The sequence below is a fragment of the Aulostomus chinensis genome, chromosome 19 (genome assembly GCF_037954235.1).
Source record: "Aulostomus chinensis isolate RoL2024-O1b breed Wild chromosome 19, RoL_Achi_v1.0, whole genome shotgun sequence".
Taxonomy (NCBI): Eukaryota; Metazoa; Chordata; class Actinopteri; order Syngnathiformes; family Aulostomidae; genus Aulostomus; species Aulostomus chinensis.
In genome coordinates, this window is record NC_141338.1 from 21101636 (window position 1) to 21123444 (window position 21809).

The window sequence follows — 21809 nt, forward strand, 5'->3', positions numbered from 1 at the left end:
CTCTCCACATGGAGCAGCAGCAGCTCTACTCTGAGTCCCTCCTGAAGGACTGAGCTTCTCACCCTGTCTCTAAGGGAGAGCCCAGCCTCCCTGCTGAGGAAACTCATTTCGGCCGCTTGTATTCAGGATCTTGTTCTTTGGTCATTACCCAGAGCTCATGACCGTAGGTGAGGGTTGGAACGTAGATTGACTGGTAAATCGAGAGCCTGGCCTTTTGGCTAAGCTCCCTCTTCACCACAATGAAATGAAGAACCTTTGAAATTATTTATGCCACTTCCCTCCAGAAAATCAGGATAGAGGGGCAAGACCAAAACCATGAGCCTGATCAGCAAGGACCTCTCCAGGTTCTCTCCAGCAGGCCGGTTCTATGCCAGTCTGTTTGGACTTCTTTTCGTTTGGGAACTGTAAAGAAACAAATTAAGTTTTTCAACAAACGTCTGTCCGGGTCTAGGAGTTGGTGGAGGCTGACTGTTTCCTCTTTTATTACAATGTTCAACTCCTTTTTTTTTACCTGTACCTGTAAAGTCTTGTCCGCCCAGGCCGTACCTTTGACATAAGTAGCTTTCCCTTTTTTTACACCGTCCAAATCGTGAGTAACTGTATTTGTTGTAGGGTCTCTCATCGTGTAGACAGTGTTCTCTCCCTGTTGCTTCCTGAGCTTCCAAGCCATCAGTTTTGTAGCTTTCAGGACCGCCTCATAATATCGTTGTTTCATGAACCATATATTCTCGTCCACCTCCTTCCATTATATTTAATGATTTCCTGTTCATGACGGATTTGTCGTATCACGGAGGTCTTTTATTTATGTGCGTTTGTTCCAAATCTCTCAGTTTTTCCCTGTAAGCTTGTTAATTTTTGAGTTTTCATCTTTTAAGTGCAGCCGTCTTGGCTATGATCTTCCTCCTGAGAACCGCTTCAGCTGCGTCCCATCGTATGCTGGGGTTCACTTCTCTATCGTTGTTGTCCTGTGTGTAAGATGCTCAGTCCTTCTCCAGGGAACTTCTAAAGGTAGGGTCATTCAGCATGGGTGGGGGTGTCCATGACTCCAATGTCCCATCTTCCCATATCAGTCATGTTTTCCTCCATCAGTCCCATCCGTTCCACTCCCCCTTCGATTTGACCTGTTGCTTGTTTACCTTTCCAGTTAATTTCTATTGTAAACCTGTCCATTTTTTTTATTAATGTCCTCCCTGAAGCGTGTGTGAAAATCAGATCTTTTTTCAGTTCAGCCTGGCGCGCCGCCATCCCCGTAGTCATAGCTTCACTCACCACTGTGCGGATTGAATCCAAAGTTTCGGTCTGTCTGTGGCCTCCATCTTGTCCTGAGGTTTTGCCTCAGCCTCCTTCTCTGATTCTTTTTCAGGGTTATTGCGTCGTCCACATCCTGCTTTCTTGCCTTTGTCCCCATTCATCATCGAAGCAAAATGTATTTCTTTATGTGTAGCGATGGTTGAGTAAAGAACAGTGAATTTCAGGCTGGAGCCTGGAGCTCGGTCACTATGCTGCCATGCTGCCGCGGTTGATTCAGTATTTCAACAATCGTGGCCACTGAGGTTTTGAAGAGCGTTTGACGCTGCGGTAGATTTAGGAGCCGCACGACACTCTGTCCCACCTCTGACAACTCAAAGACAAAATAATGAAATTGTCACGATATACACTTGAGAGAAATTGTCTCACAATAGCAACTTGTGTGTGTGTGTGTGTGTGTGTGTGTGTGTGTGTGTCTGCAGGGAAATGCCATCAAGACGTACAAATACAACGTCCTGACCTTCATCCCCCTCAACCTGTACGAGCAGTTAAAGAGAGCGGCCAACCTGTACTTCCTGGCTCTGCTCATCCTGCAGGTACAGATTCATACATGAACAATCTTAATAACCAGCAGTCATACAGGATCTGGTGGTGACTCATAGAACTGATTAAAATCCCAACAGCACTGGATATGAAATTAGAGTCGAGGGTGTGATGAGAGGTGTCTGTCTCTGGTGTCTACGTTTCACCATTAACCTTCTGTAATCCTGCTGCTCAGTTGATTCCAGACATTTCCACCCTGCCCTGGTACACCACTCTCATCCCTCTGGTGGTGGTGCTGGGAGTTACCGCCATCAAAGACCTGGTGGACGACCTTGTGAGTAACGCCGCTCACCTCCACTGCTCTTGGTGCTGGTTGCTGCTGCTCATCCTCCAGTATGCAGCACTCTGATGCTACCGTGTGCTTGTGGCGGAGGCAGAAACGAGTCCATGCCTTTCACGCAGAAAGTGTGCTCATGGTTCCTGTTGTAGCACATGGATGTCCTACGAAGAGAAAAGCACTGCAACTGCTGATGATTCAATTATCAATTCATTCATATTTTCCCCCTCAATTTGACTTTTTGGCCATTAAATGTTGAAGTCCTGAAAAACATCCAGTAGAATGGATCAAAGGTAGCTGGATCAAAGTAGCTTGTCGAACAAATCCAGCTGAGTTTCAGATGTGTGAAGCAGAATAAATCCTCACTCTTGCTTGGAAAAAAAAAATACAAAGTCGATCGAATCAAATTTCAAAGCTGCTGATCAATTTCCAGTTGATCGATTGATCATTTATAGGTTCCAGCCTTAATGTAGACAGTTGCAGTGGCATGACTGAATGACCAGAGCCGTCAGTGTGTCTGGAGGATGAGGAAACCAATCGGCTCCTTTAGCACGACTCATCAACTCACACCTTAATTATGACAAAGTTCCACACAAATGCCAGAAAGCTTTTTTTTTTTTTTTTTTTTTCATGTTCCAATTTTTAAAAAATGCTAAAACTTGTTCCAAAACAAAATCTGCCTCCTCAGTGGGGGATGTACATGTGAAGTGCCGGCAGGTGCTGAGTAACCTTCTTGTGTGTTCTCCGTCAGGCCCGTCACAGGATGGACAAGGAGATCAACAACAGGAAGTGTGAGGTCCTGCTGGACGGCAGGTCAGTCGCTCAAGTCCTCAGTCATGACCACACGAAGCTCTAACCTCTTCTCAGAGCGCCGTGTGCTGCTCACCCCTAAACGCTCGCGTAGCAGCTGACCGTTCTGGTGACGTCTCCTCGTGGAAGAGTTGCCTCTGGTATTCTGTTTCTTCTGTGGTGATTTATGTTGAATGTTGCCAGACCACCAGAACCAGAAGTCTACGAGGAGCGTGAGCAGCCGAGGTCTCCTGCCTCTGCCCTCTGGCAGGAAGCAGCCTGGAGGCCAATGACGCTGTTTCTCTGCTTGCTTTGGTCAGTTCATCCAACTCAACACTGACTGTATGATGGTAGCACGCCGCTCGAGAGAGACGGGTCGGTTTGCGGTGGCGAGACAAAAAAGCTCTGATTGCCTCCGTGGCAGCCTAGATGGTGTTGATGGCAGCGAGTCACCAGGTTTACTGGGTCTGTGTTGAAGACCTGCATCTCCTGCAGCCTCAGTTGATCCAGGATGATAAACCTCTGACGTCAGCAGGTGTTTGTGGGCCAACGGCTGAACACAGACAAATGATGTCTTTTAAACGAAGTACATTCAGCGTGTCGCAGTAGCACACATGCTGCCGACGTCTGTCACCATCAAGTGAAGAAGAATCTTGGTTCCTCTTTGTTTCAGGTTTCAAGAGTCCAAGTGGATGAACATCCAGGTGGGAGACGTGGTTCGTCTGAAGAAGAACAACTTTATTCCGGTATGATGAGTCACTGCAGTACCAGTACCAGTACCGGACGCACTGGCTCACGTGGTCCTCTTAGATATTACTGTGTAGCCTAGTTAGCCATTTAGGCATTGAACAAAGTGAACTCTTGACCTGTGACACTAGAGGAAAAGTCCAGTTATTACAATTCACTCCAGGAGCAAGAGCCCATACTTGATCAAGACCGAGTGCCCACGATTTAGTTTTTGCTGGTTTGTCTGTCAGATGGATTTGATGAACTTTGGTTGGAGGATAAATGATTTTTGAGTAGATTTTGGAATTGAACCAGTCTGATGACATCATATCACCCTGGCGGAGGGATACGCTCTCCGAATGCCCTCAGTTTGGGCCTATTTTCTGTGATGATGTGACACCGTACAGGAAGCAGTTGTTTAGCTGGAGAGCTGCAGAGCCTGGTGAGTTTCACATGAGTCCTGATGCGCGTGTGTGTGTTCTGGTCTCCAGGCCGACATGCTGCTGTTGTCCAGCTCCAACCCTAACAGCCTGTGCTATGTAGAAACGGCTGAACTTGACGGGTGAGACCGCCTTTCTGATTTCTTCTCTTCTGTCATTCTAAAAGTAAGGGGAACTGGTCCTGTACATAGTTCCATTCTGTCTTGGGCTACATTTGGAACCGGAATTACTGGAGCTGAGCTTTTTGTTTGCTCTGTTATTTTCTCAAGCCTCCTATTGACAGTGAGTAAATGTGTTGCGGGCTTCACTAAAAGCAAAGACTGCAGTTTGATAACCCATGTGACCAATGGGACATCAACAGAGAAACACCTTAATGTCAAACAAAACTAATCTGCTCCCAACAGCCGACTGGTCACATGACCCAGACTCAAGTCTCAGTGCCTGGAAACTGACCTGAAACAAAAGTCTGACTTGCAGCTAAAGATTCAAAATCTGAACCAAACTGTCTGAAAATTTACAAAAGAGGTCACAAACAGGGTCACGTTTCCATGAGCAGACTCAAGAAGCTGGCGAAGACACGCCAGACACGCCACCATCAAAGATGGAGGAAATGTCCTTAGACCTTAAAGCGGTGCACCCACCCACCTGTACACTCATCAGCGTGTGTGCGCTACCTCGGTGCCGTCCAGAGACAGAATGAACTGTACAAAACCTGTCCTCTCCTGTTGAGAAGCTGCTGGCTTTTGAACGCGAGCGCCTGTGGATTTTGCAGGGAGACAAACCTGAAGTTCAAGATGGGTCTGCGAGTGACTGACGAGAGACTTCAGCGGGAACGTCAGCTGGCTGAGTTTAATGGTGAATATTCAGTTCACGTGCACACACCATCACCACTTTGAGTTAGTCAGCGTCTTCGTCAACGAAAGCTGTCTTGAAATGAAGATCCAGATAATTATCAGAGAACTGCATGTCAGGATGCCTGGGTGTGCTGAGAGGGAGAACAGTGGAGGGTTAGATTTTAACATCCTGCATCTACCGTATCCTGGACGAAGAGTGGCTTTATTTCTTTAGGCATTCTGTGTGTGTGTGTGTGTGTGTGTGTGTGATTGCATCCACTGTGCTTGCTAAAAGCAGCATTAGTTTGCGGGCGTGCAGGATTACTTTGGAAGTGCTTGTGATGGCACCTGGAGAGATGAGGTGGACGGTGCGTTTGCTGACTGTCATCAGCGTCTCGGCTCCTTTTATTCCTGCACTGTGCCACTTGAGCCGTCTCCCACAAGCTTGTGCAGCTGCTCTCAGCAACAAGGCGTTAGCGCAGACCTCGGCACCAAACCGCTCAGGATGTTAGGACAGGGAGACGGTTCCCACTGAGATCTGGGTTTTCTTAGAACCATCAAGAATCGTGGAACGTGATTGATTGTGAACAGAACTTTTTATTACCCTCTTTTTTTGTCTTTCACTGTTTCTTTCTTTCTGTAAACAAAGAAAATAGGAAAATTGTTTGAATAACACAGAGGCCTTAGACCACGTAAAGATAATGCTCTCCAGGGGAAGGAGCTCTTTGACCGTCCTAGTTTGACTCTCACACTGAAAAGCCTCTCCTGCCCTGTGGTTTGGTTCTCAGCTCTGATTGAATGCGAGGAGCCCAACAACCGTCTGGACAAGTTCACGGGGACGATGCTGTGGCAGCGGGAGCGCTACCCCCTCGACCTGGACAACATGCTGCTCCGAGGCTGCAAGATCAGAAACACGGAGGAGTGTCACGGGCTGGTCATCTTCGCAGGTGTGACAGCCGCGTGTGACCAGTGCTTCGTGCTAGACATTAGCCTGCCTGTGCTGCTCCCACAATACAAAGCTGCTCACGCCAAATATATCAACATTTGGGAAGTTATGATTGTAAATGATTATATTTAAAGTTTTTAGAGAAAAGGTTCATAAGATTTCACCATTATTCATCCTGTCATAGTGTTTCACAGACTAATCAAAGGTAATTTTGGGCGGTGATTATAATCAGCTAGTGAATAAATCATTATATCACTGGTGCTTTAGGTGCAGACACCAAAATCATGAGGAACGGTGGGAAGACGAGGTTCAAGAGGACGAAGATCGACGAGCTGATGAACTACATGGTTTACACCGTAAGTCTGAACATTACGGCATCCAAGTGAATGACTAGATTTTTTAATGTCTCCTTTTCTGTCAGACTTTTTTTTCCAAATAAGAAGATCTTTGTTTTTAAGGTAATTCCAGGATGTGTGTACTCTTCCATGCAGATCTTCGTTCTCTTGGTCCTGGTGGCGGCTGGACTGGCCATTGGCCACACCTTCTGGTACGAAGAGATCGGTTCTCAGGCCTGGTACCTGTACGACGGTAAAGACCATGGCGCCTCCCACAGAGGCTTCCTCAGCTTCTGGGGGTACATCATCGTCCTCAACACCATGGTGCCCATTTCACTCTACGTCAGGTCAGTAGAAACACGGAGTCCTTGACTGTTGTGGAAGCTCAAGTTTCTCAGTGTCAACTGCTGATGCAGCCAGAAGACCGTTGACAACAGCAGCACTGAGATGCTGGTTTATTTGTGTTTGACCGTGGCGGAAAAGAGGAAGATCAGCAGAAGGATTCATGTTTTAATGGGTCCAAATGGAGCCGGACGCACGTGTCTTGACCACAGACGTCCAGTTTTTACTCTGATTCTGTCAAATTCAGGTGTAAATCGACATGTTTCCACATCTGGAGATGGTCTGCTCTGCTTGAAATGAATTGGCTGTCATGGCTCCATGCTTTGAAAATCAGTCACACACGTCAGGTTTGCTGCCCCTCATTTCCCCGTGGGAGCGATTGCTCCGGGAGGTAGAGAACGCGTGTTTGGCTGAGCACCGGCCAGCTTCTCAAGCCCCTCTAGATTTGTTCCCTAGCCAACCAGAACTCAGCACTTCCACCACGGTCTTACACTCACCCTCGCGCTCTTCAACTCAGACTCAGTGCAGTATTTGGTCTTCAGACACTGACATGTCTCTCCGTTCCGGTGTGTGTCTCATTGTTCAGTGTGGAGGTGATTCGTTTGGGCCAGAGTAAGTTCATCAACTGGGACCTGCAGATGTATTTCCCAGAAAAAGACACACCATCGAAGGTACGTTGAGTTTTCAAGAACTTGAGGTTGTTTAACGTGACGTGATGATACTTTCATTGTTTCCATTGCTTCGTGTTGTGATTTGGATTTCATGATGACTTCTTAATCCACCTGCCCATGAATTGCGAATGATCTTTTTTAAAATGTGTTTGAAGTATTGAAACTTTACAACAGCTAAATATTATTCCTGATGCAAAGAAATCGAGACAGACTGCACTTCAGCAGCAGCTTTGGAGGAGAACCAAGTTTATTGTTCAGTCACATCGGCTGCATTTACCCTGACGGCAGCTAATCAGTGTTAGCCTCATTCGAAGTTGAATTACTGAACTTTAATTGCTGTAGAGTTCCGTTCCTTTGTCACTGAATACATGACACAAAGCATCTCAAGCCCGCGTTCCATTCGCTCTACATGGCAGAGTCTTATTCAGATAGTCTTTTAACTCGTCCAGGCTCGAACCACCACCCTGAATGAGCAGCTTGGACAGATAGAGTACATCTTCTCAGACAAGACGGGAACCCTGACCCAGAACATCATGCAGTTCAAAAAGTGCACCATTGCTGGACGCAACTACGGTACCAACAAGCCTCACACACACACACACACACACACACACAGATATTATTATAAGAGATGTGACATTAATACTTTCCACCTAAATTCTTTTATCAGGGGTAGTGAGAAGGGAACCTTTAACCTTGGCAGCACTGGTACTCACTCAGAGGAACTGAGAACTGAGAGGACCTTGATACTGGCTTTGCTGTAGGCTAAGCTACTTCCTGAAGGGGGGCATCTTCAGGATGTCTTCTAGTTGATTGTGGAACACATCACATGGTGGTTTATGGTACTTCTTGTTTTCAAACAACATTGTACTTTATGTATTTGCACTCTGATACTGTGAGAAAGCAGTGATCAAAGAAGTGATGGCAGAGCAACTGAAAGATCCTGCGGTGCATCACCGACCAGCTACCTGGAGCGGGAGCGGGGGCGGGGGTCTCAGGGGAAAGATGAGTTCTAGTCCCAGCAAGTGCTGGTTTGTGTTGTGAGTCTGCAGTCTTCTCACCTGTCTTTGCCCTCCACAGGAGACCCGACCACGGCTGAGGGGGTGCCTCTGGACCGAGGAAGGGTGAGACGCTCGTCTATAGAAGACTATGTTTCCAATTTCCTTAGTGAGATATGCAGACTGTAGTCTAGGCTCCAGACGATGTCGAAATCAACTCAACGTGGATAAAAGCAACGATGTACCAACACTTCCCTGTTGATGCTTTGTCTTCTTTTTCTATCTCTTCCCATGTAAATGATTTTAGACTGAAGTTATCAGAATAGCTGCATCACAAATTGCTCTCAGTAGAACGTGTTCTGCCTTCAACTCACCAGAACCCTGACCCACCTCTGCAGTAGTTTAAAAAGCTTCTCCTGTCCCCTGTTAGCCGGTTGACTGGAGCTGGAACCAAATGGCTGACAGAAAGTTCCAGTTCATGGATCATTCCCTGGTCGCCTCCGTGCGATCCAAAAAGGATAAAGATGCAACAGAGTTCTTCAAACTTCTCTCACTGTGCCACACCGTCATGGTGGAGCAGAAAGACGGTAATCCTGCAGCCTTCGGCTTGACTGGTGACACACTGCACCTGCGTTCAAGCTACATGTTTAATGTTGTTTTTAAAATCATCTAGTGTGATTTTGTAAAATGTTAATTCCAACATCAGAAGCATGAGTTGCCTTGTAAATGGCGTCTTCCTGTTTGGTGGAATCTTTTTACCAGGTGATCTGGTGTACCAGGCGGCGTCTCCTGATGAGGGCGCTCTGGTGACGGCAGCCAGGAACTTTGGCTTTGTGTTTCTGTGCCGTACTCAGGACACCATCACCATCAGGGAGATGGATCAGGAAGCCACCTATGAAATGTTGGCCCTGCTCGACTTCAACTCTGACCGCAAGCGAATGTCCATCATCTGTGAGTGTGCGCGCGCACACACACACACACACACACACACACTTGTACTTACTGTATATCTTTGAGAGAACTTTCATTGATTCCCCTAGCCCCTCACCCTAAACCTAACCATTTCAACTGATTGCCTGACCCTAACCTTGACCCTAAACCTAACCAGAACCTGATTCTAACCTCGACCCTAAAACCAAGTCCTGCCCTTCAAATGGGCCTTTGAAGATGTGAGGACCGGCTAAAATGTCCTCACTTTCCAAAAATGTCCTCACTCTGTTGGTTAAATGCGTATTCTAGTTCTCAATATGTAGCAAGTACAAGAAAACACACACACACACACACGCGCTCACACACACACACGCGCGCTCACACACACACACACACACACACACACACACATCTTTCTGTTGCTGTAAAAATAGTGACACAAAGTTGTGACAATCCAGCTATGCTATCGGCTAACTAGCTTGACTGCAGAGTACGATGCCAGAAGAAGGGGGAACCCAAAGATCTCGGTTGCACAGTGTAAGCTGGTTGTGGTGCAGGATGTAAGCCCAACCCCCTCTGTGTTGGCGTGCGGGACGTCAGTGTGGTGGAAGTTTTGTTACGCTCAAGACATGCAGGTGTTGAGTTTTAACCTAAATGGCGCTCCCCTCCATCCCCCAGTGAAGTTCCCCAACGGTCGCATCCGTCTCTACTGTAAAGGAGCGGACACCGTCATCTATGAGCGACTTTCTCCCAACTCCAGACACAAGGACACCACTCAGAATTCTCTGGACGTGAGTTTCCTGGGCTTTTACCCTCCGTTGACCCAGTCAGTGAGCGCCATCGATGCATGACGGAGGAGTTGACCAGCTTGTTCTTTGCCCTGCAGAGCTTCGCCAATGAAACCTTGAGGACTCTGTGTTTGTGCTACAAAGACATCAGCACAAACGAGTATGACGCCTGGTCCAGGAAACACAAGGAAGCCCAGGTCACCATGGTGGACCGAGACACCGCACTGGATCGCGTGTACGAGGAGATCGAGAACAACCTGATGGTGAGTGGACAAAACTGACGACTCCATCACAAGCTCAGCTCTACTTCCTGGCTCTGTCTTCAGTGGAGGGAGGTCAGATGTCGGGCAGATGGTGTTATGAGTCATACTACTGCTGCTACACACTACTGCTGCTACTGCTACACACTACTGCTGCTGCTGCTACACACTACTGCTACCAGTGCTGCTGCTACACACTACTACTAGTACTGGAACTTAGAGTTTTAGGATGTGTATGTAGACACAAGAATTGTACAAAATACTAGGAATCGTGAAAAATGAAAACAAATGGATGATTAACTCAGGCCAGAAATGCCTTTAATCAAGGGCATAATGTTCAGTTCATCAACGACACCAACAATAACGGCAGTTTTATTAAGTCCACCATCAAGGGTAATGAACTTTGAAGAGGAAAGTCTTCCAAGACCTGCAGGGTCATCACGAACAGCCAGGGGTTGGTTGGTTTTCCCAGGTTGCAGTTTAGTTCCCCAAGTTTTTCCTTTAAATACTGTTTTTGTTCTGTCCACATCAAACAATCCTCACAGACTTTCACAACACTTTTTGTTCTTCAAAGCCACAGAGAGACAAAGTTGTGGTGAACAATTCTTCCAATTTTTTTTTTAAAGTCCAAGTACCTCCAATATTAACTACTCCTGAATTTTGATTTTTGGAAAGAATATCTGAATGAGCCTTGATTTCTTTGAATATACCTGCGAGTGAAGTGGTGGGCGTATGCTGTTGTATCAGAGGCAGCAGGTCTCCCTCAGCACCACAGAACCTGCAGCCACTAAATTAATAAAACGAGTTTAAATGTGCTCAACTTCTAAAATTTAGACATTTTTAAATACCAACTTGAAGGTAACAACATTGAGTCATTCACTGTGCCTGTGTTCAGCTGATTGGGGCGACTGCCATCGAGGACAAACTGCAGGACGGGGTGCCAGAGACCATCGCCAAACTGGCCAAAGCAGACATCAAAATCTGGGTCCTGACTGGAGATAAGAAAGGTACAAAAGAGGAGGGAGGGGACGCGCAGCGCAGCCACAGTACACGTCCCCATCACATGTTCTGATAGTGGTTCTAGATGTACAGCAGTAACAGATGTTGCCATTTCCATAAAATCGATGTAAAGTCCTGAACGGTGATTGGAGGATCCCACTGAGGGGCTTCTCACGGCTCCAGCTCATTGGTTCTGAAGGGACGAAGGAGTGAACGGAGTCAGAGACTCCGCCAGATGCAACAACCAGGATAGATATTGTGGTCGAGAGGCTCTAAATACAGACACATTATTGGTACAGTGGCAAGGTACCAGCCAGAACCTTTTCCAGGTCCGGTATTCCAAGACTGGGAAACGGCCTATTTGTGAGCACTAGAAAGGTGTCCATCTTAGCCTCTCTCTTTTGCCTCATGACATGACATTTTCCATCTGGGTGAGGAATGAGGGCTCGGAGGGACAGTTTGAACACGTCCCAAGTCATGAGGAGAACCTGAGTGTGGCCCTCTTTGCTCCATTCAGGAGTTTACCTGTAACTCAGGAGAGCGATCCAGAGCAGCAGTACCTCTGCAGATGGTGCTCAACCGGACTTGTCTTTTCTGCAGGCCACATGCTCTTATCTGAACTCCGCCCTGCATTGTTCATGTGAGGGAGGGAGGGAGTGAGAGGATGGTTGTGGGGGTGAGAGTGTGGGTGGGGGGGTGAGGGTGATACTTGCGCTGCTGTGGTTGCTTGCTCAGAAAGCCACTGAACACTCTTGTTCTGTCTCTTCTTGTCTCCCCAGAAACAGCAGAGAACATCGGATTCTCGTGCTCCCTCCTGACAGACGACATGCACATCCACTATGGAGAAGACATCAAGTGAGTTGATCAGAACGCCTCCCAGCTCTGGAATGTTCTCCAGTGATACGCCACTAACAAGTTCTGGGCCAGGATCAGCTTCCAAACATATGTGATCATAAATCCAGCTCTCAAAATCAGATTTTTAATGAACGTTCCGCTTTCACTAATAACTGTGGCTTCCATGTCAAACTCTGCTCCTCCATCACTCTCCAATAACTTAACGTCTGACTCGCCTCCCATCAGGAATGTTTGAGCTTCACTGTGCATTTTCTTTGACCAGTGCGCCTGATCAATGAATTGTGAATCTTTGTCCTCCATCTGCTGCAAACCTGGCTTCCTTAGACAAAGATTTGATCCGAGTTCAGAGCAGAGAAACCTTCATTATTCCTCTTGGGCCAATTCATTTAGTAGCTCACAGGAGAAACATGAAAACTATTGCAAACAAATAAAGAAACCTGAAATACACAGAGGGACACATTTATAAAAGGGTGCAACCAGAGAAAATGACTCCAAGGACAAATCTTGGTTTCAGACACAATTTGGATTTTGGGATTTTGAATTTGGAATCGCTAACATTAACATCAGGGCTCCTGTAACAGTTAATGGTTAGGGTTTGAGTCGATCTAGGGTTAATGGCTTGGCTTCTGCCATTGACTGTGTGTAAGGTTGCTATTGTTTGTGACTGTCGAGCCAAGGGACGTGAAGGAAGATAGACTCCTTCTTCCTCTGGAGGGGGGACTCCACCAGCAATGTGCATCAACTTTGTTTTGGCCCAGCTGACCTTTAGGCCAAGTTTGTTAGCTTCCTCCAAGTAGATCCTCAGGCTTTCTTCAGGTCGGGCTAAAGTGGAGCAGAATAGTGCAGTGTCATCTTCATGTTCCAGATCTGTGAGGAGGTAGCTGCCTGGATGCAGTCCTGGGCCCTGGGCACAGGCCCGATCAATCAGATGGTCAATGATGCTGTTGAATAAATCTGGGGCAGCCGCACATCCCTGTCTCACTCCACTAGTGATGGAAATCCAGGCCGAGTCCTTGGCATCGAAGCGGATGCAGCTTTCGGCATCGTTGTGCATCGTTTGAAAGAGTGGTGATATTTCGAGGAGCCTCGAGGATGGTGAGGATCTTCCAGAGTGATGCATGATCAACGGTATCGAAGGTGGCCTTGAGATCCAAGAAGGCAATGTCGAGGTTCCTGTCCTTACAGAACTGTGCCCTCTGCGTCATCATTGAGAAGATACAGAGATCTAATCTGTGGTGGAACTGTTTGGCATCAAGCCCGCCTGTTGGGGGCGCCTTTTGTTCAGAATGACCGGTAGACCCTGAGAGAGAAGGACACGGGTGAAGATCTCTCCAGGGATGAAAAGGAGAGTAATTCCTCTGTGGCTATTGCAAATCAGTTTAACACCCTTGTGTTTCCAGAAGGGGAGGATTGCTCCTTAGGTCCAGTCCTCTGGAGGGCGCTCAGCTCTCCAAACCTGGTTGATGATGTGGGCGAGCCATCCAGTGGTTTGGTCACCGCCCATTTTCAGCATTTCTGCTGTGATGTTGCAAATACCAGGCGCCCTGCCGTTTTGTAGTTTGGACAGGACCTGGCTGACCTCTTTGGTGACGGGGTCAACACTGCAGTTGGGGTTTGCACTGCCATTTGCGGCTGACCGTTGAGGGTGGGGTCTGTTTGGGGAGGGGGATGATGCAGAAGGTCTCTGAAATGTTCCTTCCACCAGTTTAGACAGTCTTTATTAAGGTGCTTCATAGTTAGTTTTTCCCTCTTTTTCTTTTTTATCAATACACCGACTTTTCTTCCTCTTGAAGCTTTTATCATCAACCATGATTCAAATTATGATGGATGGTGTTCAGTCGTTCACGAGACCAAGAAGAGCGTTGGGCAGCTTAGCAGGCCCGTAACCTTCGCCATTATCTCCACCATCAGCCCACAATTTAACTGGCACAAAAGCCAAAATATCAAAATACTCAAGTTGTGAATTTGCTGCTGGAGGTTTGTGTCTGCCAAACATCTCCAGCTGCATCGTCTCGCCAGCAGCAGACGGCAGTCTCTGCGGCGGCGGAGGATGGCGGTCTCTGCTTTTCAGAAATTCATTGAATTTCACTTTTTGTGTTGTCAGCGAGAAGCTGAGCGTTCGCCAGGTCAACAGACGAAATGATCCTTCAACTTACAGTCGAGGCAGAAAGAAACCTGTGGAGCTGTTCTTCCCTGAGCCTGGCAAAAACGCTCTCATCATCACGGGCGGATGGCTGGTGAGTCCTTCAAATTAACGATGAACAATTCATTTCAATTGGCAGAATTTGGAATAGCCTTTCCAAATTTCCTGCACAAGTGTTCATTTACCTTTTTTTCTTTTTTCTCAGAATGAGATTCTGTATGAAAAGAAAAAGAAACGTCGCCGCCTGCGTCTTCGCCGCCTCGGAAAGCGCCCAGCTCCCAGCAGCCCTCAGGACGGACAGCCCATGAACGACTGGGAGAAGGAGATGAGACAGGTAGAGCAGCGCACCGCCAAGTATGAATGTGGGACGAGTGCAAGGCAGGTGGACAGTGAAGTAAATGTCTCTCTGAGGCTGGAGAGTGAGTCGGTGGCCTCTGCTGGTCACTGCAGCATGGAGACGGTCCAGGAGTTCTAATATATTTAGAGAGAGATCGAGGCAGAGGTATCTATAGATGTGTTTGAAAATGATATCTATAGCTAGATATATCTCTATATATGAATATATAGAGGTGTGTGTGTACACGTGTATGTACATGCGTGTGTCTGCACGCAGTCAGTGAATCGCTCTCTGAACACAGGCCACATCTCTGCCCCTACACATTCTAGCATGTTCCAGGTTGAGACTCTTGTTCCTCTGTAGATTGACTTCGTGGACATGGCCTGCGAGTGTGAAGCCGTCATCTGCTGCCGTGTGACCCCCAAGCAGAAAGCCAACGTAGTCAGTTTGGTGAAGAAGTACAAGAAGGCTGTGACGCTTTCCATCGGAGACGGAGCCAACGACGTCAACATGATCAAGAGTAAGTGCTCAGTGCTGCAGGCTCATGTGACCTGATTTGACATGTTCCGGTAAATTCATTTTTGGCCCCATTTACTGTCCCTCCAGCTGCAGACATTGGTGTTGGCATCAGTGGTCAGGAGGGGATGCAGGCAGTCATGTCCAGTGATTATTCTTTTGCCCAGTTCCGTTACCTGCAGCGCCTCCTCCTGGTGCACGGACGTTGGTCCTACATCCGAATGTGCAAATTCCTCCGTTTCTTCTTCTTCAAGAACTTTGCCTTCACACTGGTCCACTTCTGGTACGCTTTCTTCAGTGGATACTCGTCACAGGTCAGCAGTAATCCAATATTACAAGATCCTATCCTTTCACCACACACACACACACACACACACACACACACACACACGTGTAGCAGGGCTGTTCTTATGATTCCTTCACAGGTGAGGTGAAACCCTCACCTGTGATTTGAATCTTTGAGCTCATGAGACCATTTTGAAGTCATTCCCTTCCCCCTCTTGAGAGATGTTCTACGGACCAAACTGTTTTCATGAGCCTCGCGGTTCATGAGGTTGAGGCCTAAACACACCAATAAGTGACCACACAGTGGTGCTGTTGAGCTGAAGCTGTGAAATTTACACTGAACATGTTGGTGTCCAACATTCCTCTGCTTGACACCCCTCCTGACTGGCAGTCTGTTAAATAATGAATGAATCGAATCAAACGTGGCACAATCAGCCCAGCGTCCTGATCTACACGGTTGTGGTTTCCCCACAGTGACACTAATAAAGACTGAGGAAGAATTAGGTGCTTCTGCTTTAGCACAGTAAACCAAATATTAAAAAGGGAGATATTAATTAATCAAACCAGCGTTAAAATGTATTTAAAAGGAAAAAAAACATGAAATGTGTCAAATCAGTAGATACAATTCAGCTAAAGAAATCTGGCTTGTAAAGAACTGTCTCATTCTCTACTGCTCTCACAAGGTTTGTGTTCTGACGTTGGTGATTATGGAAGAGCAGCTGTGGAGAACCTGAGGATAAATCTGCCAAACGTGAGGCAAAACCATGAACGTGCACTCAGAGGGCACCTCCTTCTTTCAAACTCAGAGAGAATCAAAGAAAAAAACCCGACACGCGAATCCTTCTTGTCGAATGAATGATGAGACGTTCATGATGCATCTCTAGTGTTCCGCTGTGACGGATCCGGTGCTCCGTCTTGTGTCAGGTGTTCCTCCAGAAGTGTCCATCTGGAAGCATGAGAGCACTTTGGACACCTGGTGTTCAGTTGCTGGCATACAGGATGACTGTTGACATCAAAATGTCAGTGACAGGTAGTTCCTCCTGTCCTCAGAGGGAGAGGAGACGGCTCGTGTGGTCTCAGGAGATTTAGTGTCAAAGAGAACATCTGAACCAGATATTCCCCCTCGTCTAGACGTTCCCTTTCTGTTCAGCGCTTGAAGGATGTGATGATTGGTCTGTCTGGTGTTTGTCCCACCCCTCCTGACTGGATAAAAAGGAACAGCCTTTTAACTCTGGATCATACGCCTCATCACATTAGAGGCCTTCACAGTGTAACACCACTGACTGCTAAAGACACAGTGACCTTGCCCCTGACCTCCGGTCCAGCTGATCCCAGGTGGCACTGACCAGCTGACACACTGACTTTGTCCTCCTTGCCTGCAGGTGGCGTATGAAGACTGGTTCATCACCCTCTACAATCTCTTCTACAGCAGCTTACCTGTTCTGCTGGTTGGGCTCCTTGACCAGGTGAGCGCCGCCTCCCTCATCCATCCAGTGCGGAACTCAGACCCCCTTTTATTGGTTCTGATTGTTAATTAATGGTTAAGTTTCAAGGTAGTGATGGTTTAGATTTCAGCTCAAGTGGCATGAGAAGATGTTTCAAACATTTCCTGTCTAGTATCTGCACTCACAGCTGAGTTTATCCCACCAATGGTTCCACTTGTTGCTGGGTTTTGCTACCGCCAGCTGACATCATCAACTACAAGAACCAATGAGGAGCTTCATTACTGTAGGTGGGAGGGTCCAGATGCGTGTAGGGCTCAGGTCTGGAGCTCCTGAGATGCTAATGGTGTCACCAGGCTGAGGAAGTGTTGATGCATTCCCTCCTCGTCAGCTCACCTCCCTGCGCCTCATCTCTCCCCTGCAGGATGTCAATGACAAACTGAGCCTCAAATTTCCAAAGCTGTACCTGCCGGGGCAGCAGGGTACCATGTTCAACTACCGCAACTTCTTCATCAGCTTGTTCCACGGCATCTTCACCTCACTCATCATCTTCTTCATCCCCTACGGAGCCTTCCTGCAGACCATGGGGCAGGATGGAGAAGCCCCCTCCGACTACCAGTCCTTCGCCGTGGTCACTGCCTCCTCACTCGTCTTCACAGTCAACCTGCAGGTGAGTTTTTCCACAGGAGACACTTGTTTGAAACTGCCCTCGAACGATGTCCAACAGCCGTGTCACACTGGTGTCACTGACCGAACAACCACTGACTCTTGTGCTGCTTTCGTTTGATCTTTTATATATTTAATGCTTCTTAAATGCATCCTGACGTCTGACCACACAAGAGCCCAGCAGAGGGCGGTCTGACCACCATGTACTCTTACGGAGCAGTAGCTTCTCTCACACGTCTCCTTCACGTCACAGTGAGGATGACATCATCCAAACGAGCCGTGTTCTAAGCTGGTAAGATCCCAGTAGCGTGTGTAGGCAGCCACCAGTGAGCACCAGAAACCTTCTACAGATTCTCTCTTCTGTGTTGTCGTCACCAAAACCTTCTGATACAACAACACACGTGTTTTATCTCTGACTGTGACGCCGCTCCTCGTCACTCCCACCTGACACACCCGCCACCTCGGACCAGCTGATGCCAGGACTGACCACGGCACCCGGACCCAAATATGATGCAGCGCCACAGCTCCACAGCTGCACATCAGCAGTGCCGCTGCGGTCGCCTCCAGTCAAACCATTCTCACTGTAGATGATTCATGGTTCCTTCTGTAGATGATCAAAGGAACCGTTCCAAACTGGTTCTGAGAGCTGTTGTGTGATGGTCCTGCTGACGCCGTCACCTCTGTCTCCTTTGGTTGGTAGATCTCTCTGGACACCTCCTACTGGACCTTTGTCAACTGTTTTGCTGTTTTGGGAAGCATCGCGCTCTACTTTGGAATCATGTTTGACCTCCACAGCGCTGGAATCCACGTCATCTTTCCCGCTGCGTTCACCTTCACCGGTGAGTCTCCACCTCAGCTGGCCTCGCTGCTGCTCTGACAGCTGCAGCTGTTACTTCTCTCCTCTCTGTGAATGTGCATCTGAAATATTCCTTTTTACTGCTTCTGTTAGATATAAATAATATCTTTGCCAGAGCATTGCAGTCCACAGTTCAAACAGCAGGGGGCAGAACATCACCAGCAAGTTGACCCTAGAGGAACCAAAGACATGTTCACTAGGCCTTCAGTAAGGCCTTTATCAAAATGACAGGAACAGAGTAATGTAACATCTTTCTAATAAATAAAGTAAGTGTTGTTACAATTTAATCAGTTTGTTTCTATTCCAAATATAACCCTCCTGCTATTCTTTGATTTATTTATTTTTCAATAGAAGTACCAGTTTAGTTACAGTTACGTTACAGGTTACAGTTAAGTAACAGGTTACAGTTTAGTAACAGGTTACAGTTTAGTAACAGGTTACAGTTTAGTTAGAGGTTACAGTTTAGTAACAGTCCAAAGCTGCAGGCAGCTGAGTGCTCCTGGGTCCAGAGTGGATCTCCCTCTCAGGCGCTTTAGAACCCAGCCTGAAACTTCTGACTGACAGTCACAGCTGTTACTGTGAGTGTGTGAGAGAGAAGCCACACGCTGGACTCAATGAGGTTCTCCTGCTACCAGGCACCAGAACCATCACGTCGGTCTCACTCATCCTGATGTTGGGTGATTCTAACTTCTTCTCCCGTTGGTTCATGAACAGTTTGCGTTCTGGGTGTTGTCCACCTGTCACAGGTGAGACCAGTGAGCTTCATGTCACGCCTCCTCAGCTGGCTTGTTTGTTTGTTTGTTTTAGGGGCTGCGTCCAACGCTCTGCGTCAGCCGTACCTGTGGCTAACTATCATCCTCACTGTGGGCATCAGCCTGCTGCCCGTCATCTGCATCCAGTTCCTCCATAAAACCATCTGGCCCTCTGAAGGAGACCGGGTGAGACCTGCTGGCCCTACCCGACACCACTCGCCCTCTGGACCCAACATTTAGGAAACACTCAGGAATATTAAATGAATTTGGCTCTTTATTTTAAATGAACTTTTTTCTCAATATAAGCCAACCTCAATTGCGACTTTAAGTTGGACTCGACTGAAATTGAAGGGAAACTTTGTGAAGTCTAGGAGTTTTCAGAAATGCTTGTTTTCCTCAGATTGAACATTAAGGAAAATGTGTTGCAGGTTGAAAGAACTGAACTTGCCTTTGAAGTCATTAAAAGTTGTGTGTTAGGACGCGGCAGCATCAGTTTTCACGATGGTCCAAGTAACATTGATCCATCAGCTACATTCAGAGCCCAGAGCTTCCCTGAACCTCTTCATCATCCGCAGGTCCAGAGAAACAGGAAGAAGTATGAGATGGAGCTGGAGGCCGAGGAGAAGAGGAAGAAGCGGCCTGCCTTCCAGCGAGGGCAGCGTTCCCGGCGCTCTGCCTACGCTTTCTCCCACTCCAGAGGCTACGCTGACCTCATCGCCTCTGGGCAGAGCATTCGGCGGCGCCCACCCGTCCGTGCGGGTCCCCAGGAGAGCATCAGGGAGATCCCCCAAAGAGAAGCTGAAAACATCTGAATGGGACAGAAAGTGCAGCTGGAGGGGTTGAAATATTTGGCAGCTTCAGGGAGCTTCAAGGACCATCTTCCTCATCCGAGATGCTGCTCATGTCAACGTCAGAAACTCTGCTGTGGACTTCACCGGGATTTTTCTCTTTGGATATTTAAGTGCCTCAGAATTTGAGCTTGTTGTATAGCTTGACTTTTAGAAATGAGATATTGTGTAAGTTTTTACTGATGTTGCGAGTCAGGCGCAGGTAGCAGCAGCCAACGTGTGACAGGTGAAGTGAAGCACTGTGGAGTGTGTGCTTGCTCTGGTGGCTGCTCCTCCAGAGGACAGACAGACGCTGGAGGTCAGGCAGGCGCCGGGACTGACACCGTCATTTAACTCAGGATTTTTAATGGATTTTTAGGCTGTTGGTAGCCTGCACACCTCCCTTCCTGGCTGCTCTGCATCTCGAGCCCTAACATTGTTGAATGTGTTACTTTTTGACATTGGGTTTTAACGCGATGACCAAAGAGCACAATGTTGGCGTTTTCAATCCGTTTGCCTTTAAACTCACAGAATCTGACCGTGTTTTATGTTTGTTGAGATGTGAGCCTTAACTTAAACCACATCAGAAACAATGGGCTAAAATGGAATGTCATTATGCTCTTTTAATGTTTTATCATAAATTAAGTGTGAAAAATTAATGTCAGGCTATGCAAGGGGTTTGGATGTCACCAAGTGTCTTAATTTAAGAATAAATTGTGTAATGGTAGTGAATATTCTGATGTTTCAGGTGTCTAAGACAGCTACTCCCACCACTAGCTGGAGGTGATTCCACTGCTTCAGCCTTAAACTCTTGTAAATACTCTTTCCGTCAGTGTGTAATTCACATATTTGTTCATTACCTCACCTTTGTTCTGTCACTCGTGTGGAGGAAAGGAACTCTGGAGGAGAACCACCAGGTCCTGGCTGGCACCTGCAACCACAGCCTCACGTTCCTTTCAAGCTTTTATGATTTGTGTTCACTTTGTTTTCTGTGTTTTGTTTTGTTTTTTTCGTTTTTTTTTTAAGGTTCACACACTTTCTTCATGTCATCAGAAATAATGACGTGTGGGTGTGTGTGTGTGTGTGTGTGTGTGTTACAATGAAGACCCATCACCTCTGTTTACCTGCCAGCAGTGCGGAGTCTCAACAGACACTTTCCTCCTGTTACCGTCGTCACATGAAACCCTTTATTATCCCTTAATAAATGATCAGGTGTGTCCACTGCACCTCCAGCAGTGCAGTGACTGTATTATGATTGTTTTATTACCCGGTTGTTAATAAAGCCAGTGGGTTTTAATCATTATGGTATTTTTAAATGTACGTGTGCTGATACCAAATGGTACATTTAGCATAACTCAGGGGCGGGGCTTATTAGTATCTGGCACTAGTGCAATAGTTGATTTCACTGAACAGTTTATTTTAAAAAGCAATCAAGTTAGCAATGTAGCTAACCGACTTGTCATTTGAACATTTTAAGTCAAGTCAGTTTTAGTTGTACGGCACCAAATCACTCCAAAAGTTCTCTCTTGACTCTTTACTAGTAGAGCAGGTCCAGCATTACTCCTTCAATGAACCTCCACCCAACAATTCTCCATCAGCAAGCACATCCTGCAACAGCAGCAACGGAAACCTTCCTGTTAACAGGCAGGAATGTCGAGCAGATCCAGGATCAGTGGGAACAGTAGTCTGCTTTGACCGGTTTGGGGGGGGGGGCAGGACAGAGACAAAGACAGATAATGGAGGAAGACAGATATACAGAAGGAAAGAGAGGGACAGATAAAGAGAGAGAAAGGAGGAGAGACTGATGGACAGAGGGGAGGTGAGCAGGTGGAGCTACGGGTGGCAGCTGGAGCCTCTTCAGGTCTGCAGCCTCCTCCAGCAGCACCCAGATCTGGGATGAGGGGAGAAGAAGAGTTAGTAACACGTATGAGTATGATTTATGTAT

The 21809-nt window shown here is 47.3% G+C and overlaps 1 protein-coding gene across 4 annotated transcripts in view; it reads left to right on the forward strand.

Moving 5' to 3' along the window:
- The window catches only part of atp8b1 (ATPase phospholipid transporting 8B1), a 28395-nt gene extending 7282 nt beyond the window's left edge, over positions 1-21113 (forward strand). For all 4 annotated transcript variants that reach the window (XM_086186501.1, XM_086186500.1, XM_086186503.1 and 1 more), the window contains 27 exons: positions 1731-1844; positions 2027-2125; positions 2880-2941; positions 3591-3663; positions 4135-4205; positions 4856-4938; positions 5705-5863; positions 6130-6218; positions 6354-6544; positions 7126-7210; positions 7660-7783; positions 8291-8334; positions 8639-8795; positions 8971-9159; positions 9817-9929; positions 10025-10189; positions 11082-11193; positions 11965-12040; positions 14145-14277; positions 14389-14517; positions 14884-15040; positions 15127-15350; positions 16704-16787; positions 17188-17433; positions 18130-18268; positions 19093-19223; positions 19613-21113. In XM_086186501.1, coding sequence (XP_086042627.1) covers positions 1731-1844; positions 2027-2125; positions 2880-2941; positions 3591-3663; positions 4135-4205; positions 4856-4938; positions 5705-5863; positions 6130-6218; positions 6354-6544; positions 7126-7210; positions 7660-7783; positions 8291-8334; positions 8639-8795; positions 8971-9159; positions 9817-9929; positions 10025-10189; positions 11082-11193; positions 11965-12040; positions 14145-14277; positions 14389-14517; positions 14884-15040; positions 15127-15350; positions 16704-16787; positions 17188-17433; positions 18130-18268; positions 19093-19223; positions 19613-19849 — 3486 coding nt within the window. In that variant the 3' untranslated portion in view covers positions 19850-21113. The remainder of the gene's footprint in view (positions 1-1730; positions 1845-2026; positions 2126-2879; positions 2942-3590; positions 3664-4134; positions 4206-4855; positions 4939-5704; positions 5864-6129; positions 6219-6353; positions 6545-7125; positions 7211-7659; positions 7784-8290; positions 8335-8638; positions 8796-8970; positions 9160-9816; positions 9930-10024; positions 10190-11081; positions 11194-11964; positions 12041-14144; positions 14278-14388; positions 14518-14883; positions 15041-15126; positions 15351-16703; positions 16788-17187; positions 17434-18129; positions 18269-19092; positions 19224-19612) is intronic.
- The last annotated feature ends 696 nt before the right edge of the window (positions 21114-21809 follow it).